This window comes from Pelophylax lessonae (assembly GCF_965119305.1).
Source record: "Pelophylax lessonae genome assembly, chromosome: 7".
Classification (NCBI taxonomy): Eukaryota; Metazoa; Chordata; class Amphibia; order Anura; family Ranidae; genus Pelophylax; species Pelophylax lessonae.
Genome location: NC_138774.1, coordinates 117,683,768 through 117,703,966, shown reverse-complemented (window position 1 = coordinate 117,703,966; position 20,199 = coordinate 117,683,768). Strand labels below are relative to the sequence as shown.

The following is a 20,199-nucleotide window of genomic DNA, read 5'->3' as shown; positions in this document are numbered from 1 at the left end:
GGAGCAGGTTAAAGATGCTGTCCATGCCCTCTGTGTCTTAGCAGACGACAGAGGAAGTCCCTAATGGGGATGCAGGCAGTAACTCCAATGTTCTCCACTCTTGGCTTGGAAGTTGGGTTGCCTTAGACCTCATCACATACAGTGCAGGACAAGTGGTGGCCACTGGTCCTGCAGTGCACGTGAGGACATTTTTATTGTTATTTTATTTTTTAAACACTATTTCCCATGGCAATGGTACATTGCTAGAGGCATCTAGCAGAGGCAAACTAGAACCTTTAGGGCCCCAGTGCAGGAAACTATGAAGGGCCCCCTGGACCCCTGGCCGGGGCCTTTCCCTTCAAGCCTAGGGATCCTCCTACTGATCCTGGGGCCCTTTACTCTCATTGCGGGGCCCTTTATTAAAGTCCCGCAGCGGGACCCTTTCACAAGTTCTGCAGTGGGCCCCTTTCTGCCATCTTGGGGCCTCCCCATGGTGGTGGAAAGCCAGGGCCCGGTCGCAAGTGTGCCCTTTGCTATCTTGGAATTTCACCCACTGGTGTCAGCAATTTTTTGGTATTTTAATTGTATTATTTTTTATCATTTAATCTTATTTTTTTACAATGTCACTGACTATGACTCTGTCCATTCAGAAAAGGAAGGAGCTGGTAAATGACATATTTACTGACCCCTTCCTGCTTCTCTATTGTGACACATCCCCTGCAGCAGCCGGCAGGAGAGGGGAGGGAGGAAGCCGGCAGCACAGTGGGGGGAGGGGGGAACCAGGGGAACACACAGGGGCCCAGAGACAGCAGAACACAAGTGAAATGGATAGGAGGAGCGGTGGTGGCAGCATAAAGAGTAACCAATCTCCTCCATTTTCCTCCTGCAGCTACAGGAGGAAAAAGGAGGACAGTGATTTCTCTAAATACTGCCCTCCCGGCCCCTCCTATCCAGGTGTACAGGGGAGCCACACAGGCCCCTTGGAGCATATGGCCCAGTTGCAAATGCTGGGCATTAAATCTAATAAAATCTGCTAAAAGACGTATGCAGATATGGTCGACTTCAGTCCAGCGGACCGGACCAGATGACATTTGAATGGAAATGGACAGGTGCTACATTTTTATCCGACGGCCCCATAGAGGAGAGCGGCCTATGTCCGTGTCCACTCTGCATAGCGAAGCAGACACAGACCTGTCATCCGCCAGCTGTTATTTAGGTATGTAAAATCTTTTTGCCAAAAGGAAAAAACTCACTCTCCATCCCCGATCGTGGCTCTGCGCGCCCCTGGGGGGGCACACGAGCAGCATGCACGAGGTCAGTGCATGTGGCCGGCTGTGATTCGACACAGCCGGTCACATGGTAAAAGAGCCATTTTTTAATGGCTCTTTACACCGATCGGGGATGGGCTGTGTCCCGACAGACACGGCGCAATCCCCGATAGCCGCGCTGCGCCCCCCCTGGGGGGGGGGGGGGCAGGAGAACAGCGGGAACGGGCGGGCGTCATATGAGGGAGAAAGTGTTCCTGTCGGCGTCATTTCCCTATAGGCCAGTAGCGAACTGGTTAAGCCCTGGTTTACATCAGTGCGACATGTCATGCATTTGACAATTCAAAGTCATATGACAAGTCACACCCAATTTGCATCAATGGAACCATTCAAATTGGTGCGACTTAAATTGCAGCAACTTGGAAAAAGGTTTCTGCACTATTTCTGTGTGTCTTTATTGCGACTTACATTGAAATCTGTTAAATGAAGTCGCACAGAGTGTCAGCAAGCCACAATTAAATTGCATTTAATAGTCTGCTTTAAAGCTGGACTCACACTATTGCGATGTTAGACATCGCAGGTGATTTACACCGAATCACTGAATGTGATGTCTGTGCGATGCAAATTTAGCCATACACACTGTATGGCTAAATTTGCATCGAATTAAGACAAAAATGGTGCAGGACCCTTTTTTTAGTCCGCACTGGAATCAGATGGCATGGGTGTTCACACCCATGCCATCTGATTCCTGCACAATTTGGCAGTTCAGACTGCGGTATGCAAACTGATCTTGGGGTGTCATTAACTTTGTATGGACACCCACAGTGGTTCGCATAGGGCAGAGTGAACTGCCTGCCAGAGACATGCGATGAGGGAACCCGCACTGGAATTGGTTCCTGCATCGCAATAGTGTAAACCACGCCTGAAGTCACGCTGAAGTAGCGCAAATTTAAAGCTGTGCTGGTGTGAACCAGGGGTTAAGCTGGCCATACAATTTTCCTGTTCATATTTTCTTTATATTTACCTTCAACTATGTAGTGAAAAGGGCCTGCCTGATTGTATACAGATTGAAAGTGTTTAGGTTTGATCTCATATTATATGGTTTTTGGTAAATCTAAATGAAAACTGAACAAGAAAATTGTATAATGTATGGCCAGCCTTAAGGCTCGTACACACGATAAGAAAATCGGAAGTAAAATTTCGTTCGACGAACGATCTACCGATTTTCAGATCGTTAGTATGGTGCTTTCGACAGTCAATTACGAATTTTCATATGACAAAAACTGAATGTGCAGGCTATAACATTTTTATCGAATGTGAACAAAATGTCAGATTTTCGTTCAATTAGTACAGTATTCATCCCAAAAACTAGCGAGACTAGCATGCAACAAAAAACGGACGAAAATCCGTCCGATAATCTGATTGTGTGTACGAGGCTTTAGGCCCCTTTCACACAGTCCGGTCCGTCAGACGGACTCCGTTTATCTCAGCGGGGATCAATCCGCTGATCCCCCTCTGAGCAGGAGGATGACAGCTCTGTGTGCGGATACACAGCTGTCAGTTCCCCATGCATCTCTATGGGGGAATCGGATGAGAATGGATCGTCTGTCCATTATCCTCTTATTCGATCCACCAGACAGATGGAAAATAGGGTTTCCATCCGTCCGGTTTTGACGGATCAGATCGGATGTCAGTGGACATGTCTCCGCTGACATCTGATGCCCCATAGAGATGCATTGGATGTCTGTTCAGAACCACCTGAAAAACTGACAGGAGGATCTGAACGGACTCCCTGTGTGAAAGTCTTGAAATGGAGACAAAGAACAGCCTACTCACTCACTAATTGCTTTTACTTGCTGCTTGCAGCTGCTCTTTAACCACTTCATTACTAGAAACTTTCACCCCCTTCCTCCCCAGGCCAATTTTCAGATTTTAGCGCATTCAGAATTTGAATGACAATTACTCAGTCATTCAACACTGTTCCCAAATGAAATTTTCACCATTTGAGACAGATAGAGCTTTATTTTGGTGGTATTTAATCACCACCACATTTTTTATTTTTTGTTAACCACTTAAGCCCCGGAGGATTTGGCTGCTAAAGGACCAGGGTTTTTTTTGCGATTTTTTACTGCGTGACTTTAACGGACAATTGCGCGGTCGTGCGACGCTGTACCTAAACGAATTTGACGTCCTTTTTTTCCCACAAACAGAGCTTTCTTTTGGTGGTATTTGATCACCTGTGCGATTTTTTGATCACGCGCTATAAACAAAAAAAGAGCGTAAATTTTGCAAAAATAACAATATTTTTCACATTTTTTTATATGAAATTCCCCCAAAAAAAAAGTAAAAATCAAAATTTTTTAACATTTTTCGGCCAATTTGTTTTATGCTACCTATGTTTGGTAAAAAAAATCGCAAAAAGCGTATTTTGATTGGTTTGCGCAAAAGTTATCGCGTTTACTAACAAAGAGAAAGATTTTTGTCATTTTTGGTGTTTTTTTTTTTAACGCATAATGGCGGCGATCTGCGATTTTTTTTTCGGTACTGCGACATTGCGGCGGACAGATCGGACCCTTGACTGACATTTTTGACACTTTTGGGGTTACCAGTGACATTACTGCAGTAATCAGTGCTATACATATGCACTGTTACTGCAAAAATGACACTGGCAGGGAAGGGGTTAACTTTATTGGACAGGGAGGGGTTAAGTGTGTCCTAGGGGCGTGCTTTCTACTGTGTAGGGACATGGCTATTGGTGTAAAAGCAAAGATCAACCGTTCTACATAGTAGAACGGTCAGATCTTCACTTTTACACAGGGAGAACTGACAGGCAGCTTGTTTACACAAGCTGCTCTGTCTTTCTCCCTTCACAGGAGCGATCGTAGTGTGGCCGGCGGACATCGAGTCCGCCGGTCACACGCACTGACTTGCCTGTGAACGAGCCGCGGCGGGCGCGCGCCTCGGCGGGCGCGCGCCCGCCCGCTATAGGCTCGCAAGTCAGTGACAGGCGAGTGACGTACCGATACGTCACTCTGCCTGGCCGGGGCTGACCGCCGCAGTATATAGTCGTGCGGCGGTCGGCAACCGGTTAAACAATACTGAAAATTTTGAAAAAAAAAAACAACTTTTTTTTTTTTAAATAAAAAAATTTGTGTTTTATATTAGTTATTGGCTTATTTTATGAAGATGATGCACCTTTATCCAGTAAACTACTAAGCAATTTAATAAATGGACTATAAACTTCTTATGGCTTGCTAAAATTACAAACAGGGTCTGATAGAGAATAAATGATAATCCTTGCATACATAATCCAACCCAAATTAGTGCACATGGAAATTTAGTATTTAAAGTCCTAATTCTTTCTGCAGATGGGCCCCTATATTGACATCATTATATAAAGAATTTTACAAGTTATAAAAGGATGGACTGGAGCTGGTCATACTATGGAATGGGGGTTCTATGTGGAAGCATAATCTTTTTTTTCAGAATACAGTTATGTATTTCTAGATTGTAAACTCTAACAGGCAGGGCCCTCTAGTTCCTCCTGTTTTGAACTGTATTGTAGCTGTATTGTCTTCCCTCACATTGTAAAGCGCTGCGCAAACTGTTGGCGCTATATAAATCCTGTATAATTATAATAATGTATGACATTGATTGATTTATGTAAAATAGGGCCACTATTTACTCTATCACAGGGTAGTGAATTTATGTGGATAATCTTGCTTTTAAAACAGTTTGCTGTGTTCTTCTAGTTTTGTTTTTGTATTTATTCCTAAACATCATAAAATGTTTTTTTTAGCAAAAAAAAATATAATAATAATAATAATAATGAATAATATAACTGTAAATCAATACATCAAAATCGGCATGCAGGGTTTTAAACTTTGAGAGGTAGGAGAAGACTAGATGCCACTTTTTCTAAGTCGGAGCGACTTGTGTCGCTCCTATTAGAACGGGTCCTGTACTACTCAATGGCGAGCGACCGACCGCGACTTGTCAGGCTGACAAGTCGCCTGACAAGTCGCACTAGTCTGAATGGGCTCTTATCGGCCTGCGTCACCAGGGGAAAATAAAGGCAAAAACGCTAAAAAAAGAAAACAAATGCAGCCACCATATTCAGACTAGAAAGTTGCAAAATATTCAGTTTTTTCTTTTGGATTTTGGTATGCTTTAGTTTTCAACACTGACCCACAGAATGCGGCCATGAAAGCCTAGTAATGATACTGCTGGGGGTTGATTTGAACCTTTCCACTCAGTGGTCAGAAAAACATTAGATGATGGTCAGTGTTTGTGTAATCTGCCTAAATGGTCTTTTAAAGAACTTTGAGGGCAATGTTGGACGTTTTGACCATTTTCCTATATTTACTGATACATTTCTAACACTTCATCATTGAACCAGAGTAAAGGAGCATTCTTCGAACATCTCAGGGGTTATGCTCTTGTTGCTTGTTACTTTTCCAGGACACTGACATATAAAACAGAAGTGCCATTGTGTGCCCAAGTGCCGGTTTGTACATCCAGGCCAACATCAGATGCCAACCAATTATTTCATAGAACTTGACAGCTCAGGCTACAAGAAAAGGCACAGCCAAGACCTGGTGCTGGGGAGGGGCAGGCGAGTTGAAAGCTGTCTTTTGTGATGTTTGAAAGAAAACCCTTTATTTCTGGGACACAAACCCGGCACAGCCTATAATCAAGCTGAGTATATTGACTGTAGGAAGCCTGTCATTTCACGCTTCTCCTGTTAGTCTCTGAGCGTAACATAATGATGATAACAACCATTCTAGGTATTATTGCATTAATGCCAGGCTGAATCCTGCTATTTATTCTGTTCAGAGACGTGGAGTTGTAGGAGAAGGCTTTTGTCTCAGAAGTCTAAGGTTGACCGGCTTTTTCCTGCATATGAATTTTATTATTCAGCAACTATAGTAATGTTGAGGTCTCTCCTTCCTCCCAAATTTTTCATTTAACAACTTTATTAACCACTTCTGGACTGGAAGATTTTCCCAATAAATGACCACAGCATTTTTTGCGATTCGGCGTTGTGGTACTTTAACGGAAAATTGCGCGTACGTGCGATGCTGTACCCAAATAAAATTGATGTCCTTTTAGAAAAAAGAGCTTTCTTTTGGTGGTATTTGATCACCTTTCCAATTTTTTATTTTTTGCGCTATAACAAAAAAGCGACGATTCTGAAAAAAAAAACAATATTTTCACTTTCTGCTATAAAACATTCCCTCCCAAAAAAATGTAAAAATCAAATTTTTTCATCATTTGTATTCTGCTACATATTTTTGGTAAAAACGTCCCAATAGGTGTATTTTGATTGGTTTGCGCAACAGTTATCGCGTCTACAAACTAGGGGAAAGATTTATAATTTTTATTTATTTATTTTCACTAGTAATGGCGGTGATCAGCGATTTTTAGCAGGACTGCGACATTGCGGCGGACAGATCAGACATCTAACTGACATTTTTGACACCTTTGGGGGGACCAGTGACATTACAGTAATCAGTGCTAAAAATATGCACAGTTACTGTAATCATGACACTGGCAGAGAAGGGGTTAACCCAGGGGCGATCAAAGGGTTAGGTGTGAGCCTAGGGGTGTTTACTAACTGTGGGGGGGGGTGGGCTTGTGAAATCAATACAGAGACCTGTGATCCTAAATAGGAGGATCACAGGCTCTCTGTGTTCATACCAGAGAGAACAACGGTCTGCTGTGTTTATAACAGCAGATGGTCCTTCTCTCTTCACGGGGAGCGATCGCAGGTGCCCAGCGGCAATCACGGCCGACAGCCCCGTGGATCGGCTTCCTTGCTGGCGAGTGGGCGATTCGCGGGAACCTGCCACCTTATAACTGTGGTGGCTGAACGGTAAGTGGTTAAATATGAGCTTAAAGTCAAAGTAAAGGCAAAGCCTAACTAACTCTAAACCTACTCCCACCCGCATTCTACTCCTAATCTATCTAGCCCGGTAAAGAAAATATTGCTATTTACCGATTTTGAAGCCACTTTGGTCCAGTTTCTAGTGGAGCCCTCTGTGTGCAGGAGAAAGCTGACAACGGCTGGAAAGTGACATCACTCATAGACTTACTAATGCTTCCTTTGTCGGCTGCCTCTCCTACACACTGAAGTAGCCGCTGACGGCTCAGCCTGAGACTGGACCAGAGTGACTGCAAAATGGGTAAGTTTAGTGATCTTTTCTTTACAGGGCTAGATAGATGAGGCTGATAATGTGGGCAGGAGTAGGTTTAAAGTTAGTTAGGTTTTGCCTTTACTACCACTTTAACTGTATCTGAGCACCACAAACCAAAAATGCTATTTTATTTAATTTTTAGTATTCAAAACAAACTCATCCATCCATTTATGTCTCCATGTTTTTAGTTGCTGAGAAATGACTTTGCTAAATACCCCCCCCCCCCCCCCTTAGCATTTTTGGGCTCAGGCCATCTTGAATAAGGGCAGATAATTTATGTAGCATTTACTTCATGCAATCCATCTGCCTTAGGCTCAGGAATGTAGGCAGGAGGATGTGCTTAGCTGAGAAAATGCCTCCTCCAGATGAAAGAAAAAAAGAAAATGCCCAAAAAACTCCTCGGATGTAGGACATCATTTTGGCCTAGGCCGAAAACCAGGAAGCGACTGAAGAAATGTAAAAAAATAAAAATGTAAATAAGGAAATATAATATACCTTCCTACCTATTTACTAAGGCTAGAAGCAAAAACAATAAAAATAGTTAATGTTAATTGAGAAAGTAAAGTTCCATTTTCAAGTCGCACTGAAAGCCGCAGTTTACTTTCACTACGAAGTCGCTCTAGAAGTAGCACGACTTCGTAGCCGCGGTAGTGGAAACGGAGACTTAAAGTGTTTCTGCCTCCTATTTGAAATTAAACTTTCTTTGGCGTTTTTGCAGCAGCTAAAAGATTTAGGCCCTCTTCACCTCTGAGTGTTTCGTAGATGGAAGCTGTCTGTTCACGCCTGAACAATCAGGTACCTGTCACTTAAAAAAGCACAATAGCTTCTTTTCAAGCAAATTTAAATGTTTTTGCTCCATAGATTTTAATGGGAATGCCTGGAAAAAAAATGTGCAAAAATACGGATCATGCGCATTTTTCAGGTGCTCCTCAATAAAGCAAAAAAACAGCAGAAAGCCTTTAAAATCACCAATTCACTGCACATAAGTGTAAATATAGCCTTAGGGAACAGGAGATGGGGGAACGCAGGCAAAGTAAGTAGTGGCTGTTGTTTGTAGGGCAATTGAGTTTAAAGAATAACTCCACTTTTGTTGAGAAAAAAACATTCCCCTCTGGGCGTTCAATGTACATTTTTGTGGAAATATATACTGCGCCAAACACTTGAAAACAGCAGTCAGCAAAAAAAATGACAATTTGTGAAAATAAATGAATAAATAAAAAAATGCAGCGCTAATACAACAATATAAGGTGCGAATCGATGCTTACATGAAAGCAAACCCAGTAAATTGTGCAAACAAATGCAAAAATGTGCAAATACGCATAAATGAAAATTAAACCAATATACAATTTGCAATAAGCAAGTGCATATACAAAACTATCATGTGCATATATATGGAAGCATATACATAACATTTTGTGCAAAGAAATGTGCAAAAATATGCATGTATAAAGTGCATATGCGTTTTAAAAAAAAAAAAAACATATATATATATATATATATATATATATATATATATATATATATATATATCAAAACTGTGCAAACATATGTGCAAAAATATGCATGTATAAAGTGCATATGTGTTTAAAAATAATTATTTCATCATGGGAAAAGTTCATGTTACATCCACCAAAAAGTGCTGAGTGCAGATGAATCCTCTTTAGATAATCCTAGATGTGTGACCACCACCAATATTGTAAGTGAATCGGAGGCTTACCAGATATTAGGGACCCAATAAAGCATATACTTTTTGGGTCATTCAGGCTGACACAAAGGTAAATGATCCTTATGGCAAATGTCACAGATCTTCCATGAAAAGGTATAAACTCATCATTGACAAATCACGATGGGATAATCTTTGGTGCCCACAGCAGGAAAATACTATCCACGAAGAGCTCAAGAAAACAAAAAACTCAGTGTGTACCTTTTAAGAACAATTTAGTATCATAGGAAAAACACACTTACAGAAATCCAGTGTAAAAAGCACTTGTACAGATAAATAGCCTCAGCATATGCAGTAGATCCGACGTGTTTCGTCTAAATAGACATCAGCTGCACAGTTTTGATATATATATATATATATATATATATATATATATATATATATATATATATATATATAATATTTTTTTTTCACATGTGTTTGCACAAAATTTTATGTATATGCTTCCATATATATGCACATGATGCACTTTATTTGCATAGTTCTGTATATGCACTTGCTTATCATTGCAAAGTGTATATTGGTTTGATGTTCAATGTACATTGCAAGGATTTTAACAAACTTTGTTGCAGATTCCTATCTTTTTGTTATTCTGAAGAAACTCCTGTGTGTTTGTCTGTGTCCATGTGGAAAGTGATGGGAGTGGTTTTATAATTATCAATCAGCTGCTGCACCTGCAGGGGTTCTAAAGAAGAAAACTGCAGGGTCTGCATTCCTTTAAACATGATTTCCTACTGGGAGTATCTCACCAAAAATGTTGCGGGAGGTGCCTGAAATCTGACTTGTATCTTAGGCAGACTTCTGGGAAAATTGGTGAGCCAATCACACACGCAGAAAATGATATTTCTGGGGTGTGGTCAGTACACATTCTGTGTACAGAACACCTCCAGGTAGCCATATTGCATTGCATTTACTGCAGATTGAAAAGGAAAGGTCATTTTTAATAACATTCAATTATAATATGACTTGTGTCGCAATTGTATACATTACATCACTTTTTTTGTATCTGCTATTTTTTTTCCCCCACAAAAGTAGAGTTACCCTTTTACGGTTCATAAAGAAACCCCCTTGAAATGATATTGCACTAGTGGAAATTATAGATAAAACATTTGGGAACTGCTATACATATGCCAGTGTTTTTTAGTGAGGGTCAGGCTATATCTGTAAAATGTTAGGTGTTTTAATTGTACATTTTTGGAGTTGAGTATTAGACAGCCGTTTTTGTAGATATATAACTCTGTTATGATCACACATCATAACTTAAAGATATTGTTGTCTTCCTTTTCTTTCCCCAGGGTCGGTGTACAAGAGAAAACTGTAAATATCTGCACCCTCCGCCGCACTTAAAAACACAGCTAGAAATCAATGGACGAAATAACCTTATACAGCAAAAGACAGCAGCTGCCATGATTGCACAGCAGATGCAGTTCATGCTCCCCGGCGCCCAGCTACAGCCAATTGTAAGTAACTCACCTGTTATATGTCCCTCCGTGGAATTCGTACTACATGCATTGATTTTTTAACTTCATTTTTAGAGACTTTAAAAAACTCTATGAACATTCTGTTTCTGAATGGGGAGGGTAAAGAGTGATGCTGTAAATTATACTTACAGCTGACGTAAAATTAGGCTCACTCTAATGTCTGGTGTCAACATACCTCCATAAACTACACTCTGCACCGCATGTGCTTCAGCCTTATAGAAATGTATACAAATTTGCCAACAGGCTGTAGGGGGGTGGGGGGGGAGGGTTGACGTGTACTACAGTTGCAGGGAGTGGAGTTTTACAGCTTAGCCACAAAGGCAAGAGCGGTTTATAGCATTACATGTGCCTCCCCCTCATTCCAGAGATAAATTCTTTATGCTGTAGGGCTCTTTCACATGGGCAGCGGATCCGGCATAGTCCAGATCTGTCCACTGATCCCCACTGAGCAGGCATATGACAAGTCCATGTCCTCTTCGCTTATGCAAAGCGGACATGGACACAGCCCGCTGTCCTCTATGGGCGGTCGGATGTAAATGGACCGCCTGTCTATTTCCATTCGACAGTCATCTGATCCGCCAAACAGATTGGGGAACGGATCCCCCATTTGTCTATTTTTAGCAGATAGGATTGGATATCGGCAGATTTAAACAGACACATGTCCGTTTACATCCGTTGCTCCATAGATGGCAATGGATGGTTCGATTGGGTCCACCTAAAAAACTGACCGGCAGACCCGATTGCTATGCGTATGTGAAAATGGCCTTCTTGTCTCTGTCTGCTTTTCTCTGTGGGAGGAGGGCTCCATCCTTGTTCTGGCATCCTCCAGGGTCGGCTTCTACTTCCTGTATACATATAATCCAATCAGATCGTCAAACAAATGTCCAAGAGTCCGAAGTAATTAGGGATAACATTGAATCATAGCAGAATAAAGCCAATGTGTTTCAGGGGCCCAACACACCCCTTAAAAAACAAGTAGCCCCGGTGAAGCAGAAGTATGTTTGGCCTCTGAAATGCGTTGGCTTCATTCTGCTTTGAATTAATTGTATCATTAAATGACCTTGGACATTTATTTTGCGCTCTCATTAGATTAAATGTGTGTGAATTTTCTACTCTGGGTCCCTTACCTGTTCCTGAGGGTGGTCTCAGTTTTGTGGAGTGCTGCTGAACTGGAGCCATTGCATCCAGTGACAGTTTCAGCGACTTAGAAAATCTGAATCCAGCACTTTATTTGTTTGTGTTTGAGCTTGCACTTCCTAGACTAATATCCTGTCTAAGAGATTATACTCATGCGAATCTTGGTGCCTGTGTTATTCTTGATGATGCCCATTAATGTTTGACATCAATCAACCTTTGCTGCAGCCTCTCATCTTGTGATTAGTCAGCAAAAGTCAGAGAAACAGCAGTACACTGATATTCCCACTAAGGAGCTGTGCAGAAGGCATGTTAGCAGAAGACAGAAGAAAAGTACACTGATTAGCTGTGCAAGGAGGCATGTTGGCACAAGTCTTACCATTTGGGTTACAGGCAGGTTATTCTCCCAAGTAGACTACAAAGAAGAAAACTGACCATACTGAAATGGATGTGCTTCCATGCATTGAAATATAAAAGCAGAAGGACTGGCAGGGCCACCAGGTATTTCACACAAAGGTAGCAATGCTAATATATGCTTTATTTTTAAAATAGGCAAATCAAATTGTGAGTGTGGTGGTAGTGGAGGGGTGAGTGGGGTGGTGGTGGAGGTGTTTGAATTGGTCAGCAGGAGTAACCAGAATGGATGTCCTGCCTAGTTACATTTCGGCGACTTATATAGTGTACAATATATCTTGTACTTCGCCCATGAAGATGCTTAGATGACAGTCATAGATATCATGCTAGGACTGCTTCTACCAGAGTGGTGCTAACCACATTTCAGAGCCAAAGAGAGTTAAGCAGCTAATAATGGTCCAGCAACAAAGCAGCTGACTAGTGCAAGACTGGCAGAATATTCAACTTTATAGCTTGAACTCCTGATAAATTATCTCTTCCGCCAATAACTGATCTCAGTGCCGCTTTTGAGTCCATTAACTTTACCTAAATCATTTTTTTTAACATGTATTGGTGCCATGAGCTATTTATATTTTTTATAATTACTGCTATAGTGTGCTATTTCTCTAGCTTAGCTGTTAACAATGACAATGACAGAAGATCACGAGTTTCACAACTGTTCCCAATACTATTTAATATGGAAATAGGACAGATCTACTGGGTTTTGTGGTTTCTGTCATGTGTTTGGATACCTTGTGAAACCTCTTATCACTCCTGCTTGTTTCCAAGCACAAAAGGATATATAGGAAATACCACTTAGGTACAAAGTATGCATCCTAACTAGTTTATGCTTTCAATTAACTCTATGTACCAGTATCATCATAGTTGTGATAAACTTCTCCTTCTCCCAAACCTTTAGATCAGAGGTGTCAAACTCAATATCATTGCAGGCCACATCAGCAGTATGGTGGCCCTCAAAGGGCCAGTTGTATCTGGGGTGCGCTATGTACAGAGTGCAGGGTATAAGAGTGCGGTATGGACCGAGTGCAGGGTTCAGGATTACACTATGGACAGAGTGCAGGGTTCAGGAATACGTTATGGACAGAGTGCTGGGTTCAGGAGTGCATTATGGACAGAGTGCAGGGATCAGGGGTACACTATGTACAGAATGCAGGGCTTAGGGGTGCACCACGTACCAGGTTCAGGGGTGGGCTGTGTACAAAGTGCAGGGTTTAGGGGTGTGCTACGTACAAGAGTGCAAGGTTTAGGGATGTGCTTTGTAGAGAGTGCAGGGTGTGTAAACCCAAACATCCTCCCCCCTCCAAGCTTCCTCACATCTCTCTCTCCTACCTGGCCCGGCTCTGTTACCTTCCTGTGCAGACCGCTCTGCCTTGCCCTGCAGGGAGAACGTACTCTCTCTCTCCGATTATAGAGATCGGTCCACACCGTGAACACATGCAGGGATCTGTTCCAGGATTTGCTAAGAGCAAAGTTGTCTCTTGTAAACACAGAAGACTTGAGGGGTGCAGGAGCGGAGTGTGAGAGACGGAGGTGGAGTTCTGCCAAGTTCTGAAAAACTGGGTACGAAGGCCTAAAATCGCACTGCGATCACAAACTGCATGTTCGGGTGCCATTCAATTTAAATGGTACCTAAAGTGAGGTGCAGTTTTGCAACTCGCAAAGCTTGTCGTCCAAAAGAGGCTCCCTGCGTTACGTTTTGCCGCAAGTGTAGCACGATAATCGTAGCAAAAACACATTGCATTCTAGGTGCCTTTTAAAATTCATGGCACCTAGAGGTGTTTTACAATTGCAGTGCAATTTGAGATTGCAAGCAGAGTCTCCCGAGTAAACTACGTAAGTAGCATGCAATAGCAATCAATCACATGTTTGGGCCCTATGCAGTCAAGCAAGATGATTACTATATGCTACGCATGCTCTTTACTGCATAGGGAGCCTTTGGTTCCATCTGTATAGTGATCAATAGCTACTTCTAGAGATAACTCAGTAGCAATTTTGGTAGCAAGACTGAGCTGCCTCCACACAATGCATGTTAACACGCAACATATTGTGTGGTAATGCGCATCCATAATAGAATAGGATTGAAAAAGTGTGAATCGGCTTTAAATCTCTTAAACAAGAGCAGAGCATTGTCTGTATAACTCTGTATAACTTACTTTAAGTACTTATTAGCAGCAACTCCAGTTTTGTCTAGTTTTCTTTTCGTCAGTCTTAATGCATCAGAAATATTTTGTGTTCTAAAAATGGCACATTTATACAGTCCTTGCAGATTGTACTTAGGTGACACACAACATTTATTTACTGACAAATCAATGAGGGGGGAATAGTAAGGTTCTGTACGCTGCATCTGTACTGGTCATGAATAATCATGTGCACGGATGCCACTTAACCTCAAACCTTTCTCTAAGTTGTCTATTATTTTTAAAGACTTGCACTCAGAGCTCATCAGAGACTGAGAGGGATCCAGGAAAGTAATGGCAATTTACTATAATGTCACTAAGTGAAAAGTTACATGTACAGAGCTTCTGTAATTAACAGCTGTTGGGTTCATTTAATGTACGCTAGAAAACCTGCATTTTGCGTTAGCATATATGATGGCAGTGGTTTTAACCTTACAATCTCTGTTGAATTAAACCAGAATATGCATCTTATTAGGAGTAGATTTTTCATATACATCATGATAAAAGCTTTTACTATACTTCAGTAGTCTACAGATAGCTTAACCCTTTTCTTATTGAGGCCATCTCACATTCTTTAAGTCTTGTTGTTAGGGCCAATAAAAAAAATATATATTACATTCAGGGCTTTTTTTTCTCAGAGGATAGGTGCAGGTACCCCCCCCCCCCCTTCCCAGTTGCCCCTTGTCTCTGCCCCTTCCCACCTTTGAGCACATCCCTTAGTACCACCACTAGCCACCTCCCAGTACCGCTAATTTTAGAGAATACAGAACCAAGTATATATTTTTTTTGTGATTTGTATGGAATTTGTTATTTATAACAAGAAAAAAAATGTAAGTAGATACCTTCAGCAATAACAGACCCCACAACCGCAACAATAAATCCCCTCCAGCAAAAATATCTCTTAGAAGCCAACATTAATAGACCCCCCTCCCCAGCAACAATAGACACCTCCCTAAATGGTAGATCCCCCCCCCCCTAGCAACACCCTCTCTTAACAGTAGATCAGCCTCCCAGCAACAATAGATTCCCCCATCTGCAACAACAGACCCTCCCAACTATTGACCCTTTCCAGCAGCAATAGATCCCCCAACAGCTAGAATCAATAGGTCCTCCAGCATATCCCAGCACCCCTTGCCATTACATACATTCAATGCTAGAGGTACTGCTTTCCCTGCCCGTTCTCGCAGACAAAAAGCCCTGATTACATTACAGACTTAAAGGTTCAGCTAAGAACCTTTCCTTCTCCATGCTCTTTAGGAATTAGTCTAGGATGAGCTTTCAAGAGTTCATGCTGTTCCTCTTGTTTGCAAGCAATTGCTTTCCAATTTCTACATCCTATCCTTGCTGCTTCCTTTTACATCTTTTTTTCCCATTGCAGTTTTTATTCTTTTTTGAGGGTGAGGAATCTTTCACAGGACTCTGTTAGTAGAACTTTTCTGGCAGGGTCATTTTTCTCCATTGGATGATAAGACTTGGCCTTCTAAGCCTGCTTATCTTTATGAAGTTCACAACATCAAAGTCACTAAACAACTATCAGGTCTTATCCGGTTCTGCTAAGTTCTTTTAAATCCAGTACTGTCAATTTTTTCAGAAGACTGTGCCAAAGCCACACTTGATCTTGTATCAGACTTTCCATGTATGTAGAGGCTTTCTCCCCTTCAAAGGCAGCAGGTAATGTAGCCTAATCTCTTTCTCTTGATTGGCCAACAGTGTTGTGAGTGTCCCCACCTGAGCTGTGCACAGAGCTATTTATCCTTCAGCAACTATATAATGGAAAATTGTATCATCGTAAATGTTCCACTTTCCTGTTGCCAGTCCATGGCAGCATATTGCCACATAAATGCTGCCATGCTGGTGCCAGGAAAATGGAACATTTAATCAAATGCCTACTGTAGATTTCCTTTACTGGCGTCAATCCATGGCAGCATACATGTGGTAGTATGCTGCCATGCTGGCACCAGGAAAATGGAACATTTAATCAAATGCCTACTGTAGATTTCCTTTACTGACGTCAATCCATGGCAGCATACATGTGGTAGTTTGCTGCCAGGCTGGCACCAGGAAAGTGAATTCCAGCATCAACCTGTTTTTTTTTTTTTTATTTAGGGCCCTTTGACACTGAGCACTTTTTTAACGCTTTTTCATTAAAAAAAAAAAAAAAAGCACCTGAAAAGCTCAAGAAAAATGCTTCCCTATAAATTCAATTAATGTGTTCACACTGCAGTGATGTGCTTCTGTTGCAGGGGAAAAAATCCTACTTGCAGTATCTTTGGAGCATGTTTGGGGAGCTAAAAAAAAAATAAAATGCACCAAAAACGTACCTTCCTATTGAAAGCAATGGAAAACATGGTAAAACTGCGGCAAAAACGCCCCCACAATGTCCTTTAAAAACCGCACCACAAGTGCAGTAAAAGCGTTTTTGCAGCCAATCAGAGTGAAAGTGCCCTAGAGTAAGGGAGAGTTCAATCTACTGCCACTTTTTTTCCATCTGGGTCTCATTAGGAAGATTTACTTACTGTCCTTCAGACTCAACAAGAGAGGTTATCTTTCTGATGAGAGGGATATCCCCTTTAAGACAGCTGTCACAGGAACAAGCACCCCTTTTAGATGTTCCCCCTGTATTCCTGTTCACTTTAATTCATTGACATTGGTGACCAGGACAAATAAAGAAGAGCCATACTTCCTAACAGTAACACAGACAGCGATAAAACCTGAACAAGGTTCTGACCCCTCACCGCTCTATGAAATCTAAAAACAAATTGCTATAAGTTATAATTTAAATAGCACGCACAAATGTGAAGGTTCACACTGCGTAATTTGTATATTACTCAGCAGATGATAACAAGAATATACAAATGGCAAACAAAAATGTATACTAGTAAATGAGTTTTGATCCATTACCCATGTATTTTGCCATGGGCAGCGGTGTTTATGTATCATAGATTCTCCTTTAGTTCACTTGATCATCCTTTGCATTATTAAAGGTTCAGCATTGAATTCCATTTTCAGAAAATGTCTGTAGGCTGTTAACACATCCTCCATACTCCAGGAACACAATGCATGTGATCATCATGTGATTTGCTGGGTGGCTTCCCATGTGATGTGTTATTTGTCTGTAATAAAGACGGCAACATGATTCAGGTTAAACTTCGCATTTCCAGACACATTTTCCCAGAAGTTTTCATTATTGTCAAGCAATTCGCTTTCAGCGTTTGATCATTTTATACCACTAAGAGCTGATTTCAGAGCCTTTAGCCCCCTTTTACACCGGTGCGACTTGCATGGGATTTGACAGTTCAAACAAAGTCACACCCTATTTTTGCCCATGGAACCGTTCAAATCAGTGTGACTCCAACTTGAAACCAATTTGAAAAAGGTTCCTGCACTATTTTTGGCGATTTCATGTGGGATTTGCATTGACATCTGTGCATGAAGTCACACAGATGTCTGCAAGCCGCACATTATATTGCACTGACCGGCAGCTTTGAAATCATGCTAAAATAGCGCAATTTCAAAGCTGCATTCAGTGCAAACCAACTTTAGCCCAAATGTGTTTTTTTTTAGCAGGGTTAGAGCTTCTGTAAGGTTTTTATTGCTTCCTGTATTTGGCTGAAGAATTCTCTCCATTGGAGCCAGTTGGCAGTAGTAACCTAAAAGCATAAAAGCACAATACACTTTAGGGGGGGAACCTTTGGGGGAATCAAAAATGGAGAAAGATCTGGGAGTCCTGGTAGAGGATAGACTAAGCAATAGCATGCGATGTCAAGCGGCAGCTGCCAAAGACGGCAGAATATTAGCATGCATAAAGAAAGGGATGTATTCCAGAGATAAAATTATAATCCTACCTCTTTATAAAACTCTGGTCCGAGCACATCTGGAGTATTCTGTCCAGTTCTGGTCGCCGGTCCTCAGGAGGGATGTGTTGGAGCTGGAGAAAGTCCAGAGAAGGGCAACTAAACTAATAAGGGGATTGGAGGACCTTAATTATGAAAAGCGTCTGCAATCGCATGATTTATTCTCCCTGGAGAAGAGACGCCTGAGAGGGGACACGATAGCAATTTATAAATACCTCAATGGGGATCTCAGCATAGAAAAAAAGCTATTTAGTCGGAAGGATTGCATGAGGACTAGAGGGCATACAATGCGATTAGAGGAGAAGCATTTAAACCTCAGGCAACGAGGGGGGTTCTTTACTGTTAGGGCTACAGGATTGTGGAATTCTCTACCACAAGAGGTGGTTTCTGCGGGAAGTATGGTGGCTTTCAAAAGACTCTTAGACGTACATCTCAAGAATCAGAACATTCAGGGGTATGAGAGATGATTACAGCCACACACACCTACACAGGTTGAACTGGATAGACTGTTGTCTTTATTCAACCTCACCTACTATTTAACTATGTAACCTGAGTGGGGGTTCTAACACATCAATTTATAAAAAATAATTGGTGCCCGGAGATTTAATATCTTTAAATCTTAACTTAGGAGAGAATAAACCATGTAAATAAGTTTTCCTATACAACTTGTAGTGTATGTGTTGTATAAAAAAAAATAGTTGCAAATTAAATGGTGTAATCCAAAGCTTAAAGCAGAAATCCAGTTTCCACTATTTTACTGGAGTGGCCTACTAAATGGGGAGGTGACTTTCATCCTTGATCCCCTATTCACTTTTGTTTTGGGGTTCATTTATTAAAACTGGACAGTGCAAAATATGGCGCAGCTCTGCATAGAAAACCAATCAGCTTCCAGTTTGTTTGTTTGTTTTTTGTCAAAGCCTAATCGAACAAGTTCAATTTAGAAGCTGATTAGCTATCATGCAGAGCTGCACCATATTTTACACTCTCCACGCTGTGCAACAGGCAGCATTGAACAGCCATTACCTGTTTCTTCTCCTTGTCACTCGCCACCTCCTGTTCTCCATATTACAGGGGTGACTTATGCAGATGTCGTAAGTAGGTAAGCACTGTAATGATGTAAACCAGTTCAGCTTGGCTGCTCCATGCCAATTAAGGATGGAAATTAAAGGGAATAGGATGGTCAGAATATTATTTTAGCAGTGGAAATAAGATGCAGTATATTTACAGGTCTTTGAATATTAATATCTCATGTATATTGAGCTGACGTAACTTTGCATATAAGTAAAAGAGAATTATGTTGTCCTTTTATGTAAAAAATACCAGTTTTCCCCTTCCTTTGTTCATGTTTTCTTCATCAACATAACCAGTTTATGTCAGTGACTACAGGAGAATGCGTCAGCAGACAGGGCATTAGCATGGTTACTTGTAGTCCAACTCAATATTACACGGGAATAGGTGACAACATTGCAGCTGAATAAGTATATCAACTGACTACTGAAAAATCGCCTATCCTTGTTTATATTAGTGGTAATGTCTCCTAAAAAGAAGTATTAAGTCATTAGATTATACTACATACTATATGAACATGGTTTATTACAATATAGCCTTTTTTTTTCCTCCCACAGACCACATTCCCTGTGACTCCATCACTTGCAACAAGCCCATCCATGGCTTTTAGCCCATACCTGAGTCATGTCTCTCCAGGAATGGGCCTGGTTCCCGCTGAGCTCTTACCAAATACGCCTGTCCTGGTTTCGGGAAATCCAGCTGTAACAGTTCCCGGTGGCTCTGCTGGTCAGAAACTGGTGCGCACAGACAAACTTGAGGTAGGTGTTTTGTCATGGTAAAGATAGAAACTCATCCTGTGCATATAAATTGACTTTAAATAGCTTCCTACTTCCACCGAAATTGATTTCTTGAAGTGACTAATTGCATAACTCTGTGGGTAATTTTGTCCATGGTCACATTGCACTGT

At 41.4% G+C, this 20,199-nt stretch overlaps 1 protein-coding gene across 5 annotated transcripts in view; it reads left to right on the top strand.

Moving 5' to 3' along the window:
• The window catches only part of MBNL3 (muscleblind like splicing regulator 3), a 207,148-nt gene that overhangs the window by 142,363 nt on the left and 44,586 nt on the right, over positions 1 to 20,199 (top strand). For all 5 annotated transcript variants that reach the window (XM_082264449.1, XM_082264446.1, XM_082264447.1 and 2 more), the window contains exons 3-4: positions 10,460 to 10,624; positions 19,850 to 20,050. In XM_082264449.1, coding sequence (XP_082120575.1) covers positions 10,460 to 10,624; positions 19,850 to 20,050 — 366 coding nt within the window. The remainder of the gene's footprint in view (positions 1 to 10,459; positions 10,625 to 19,849; positions 20,051 to 20,199) is intronic.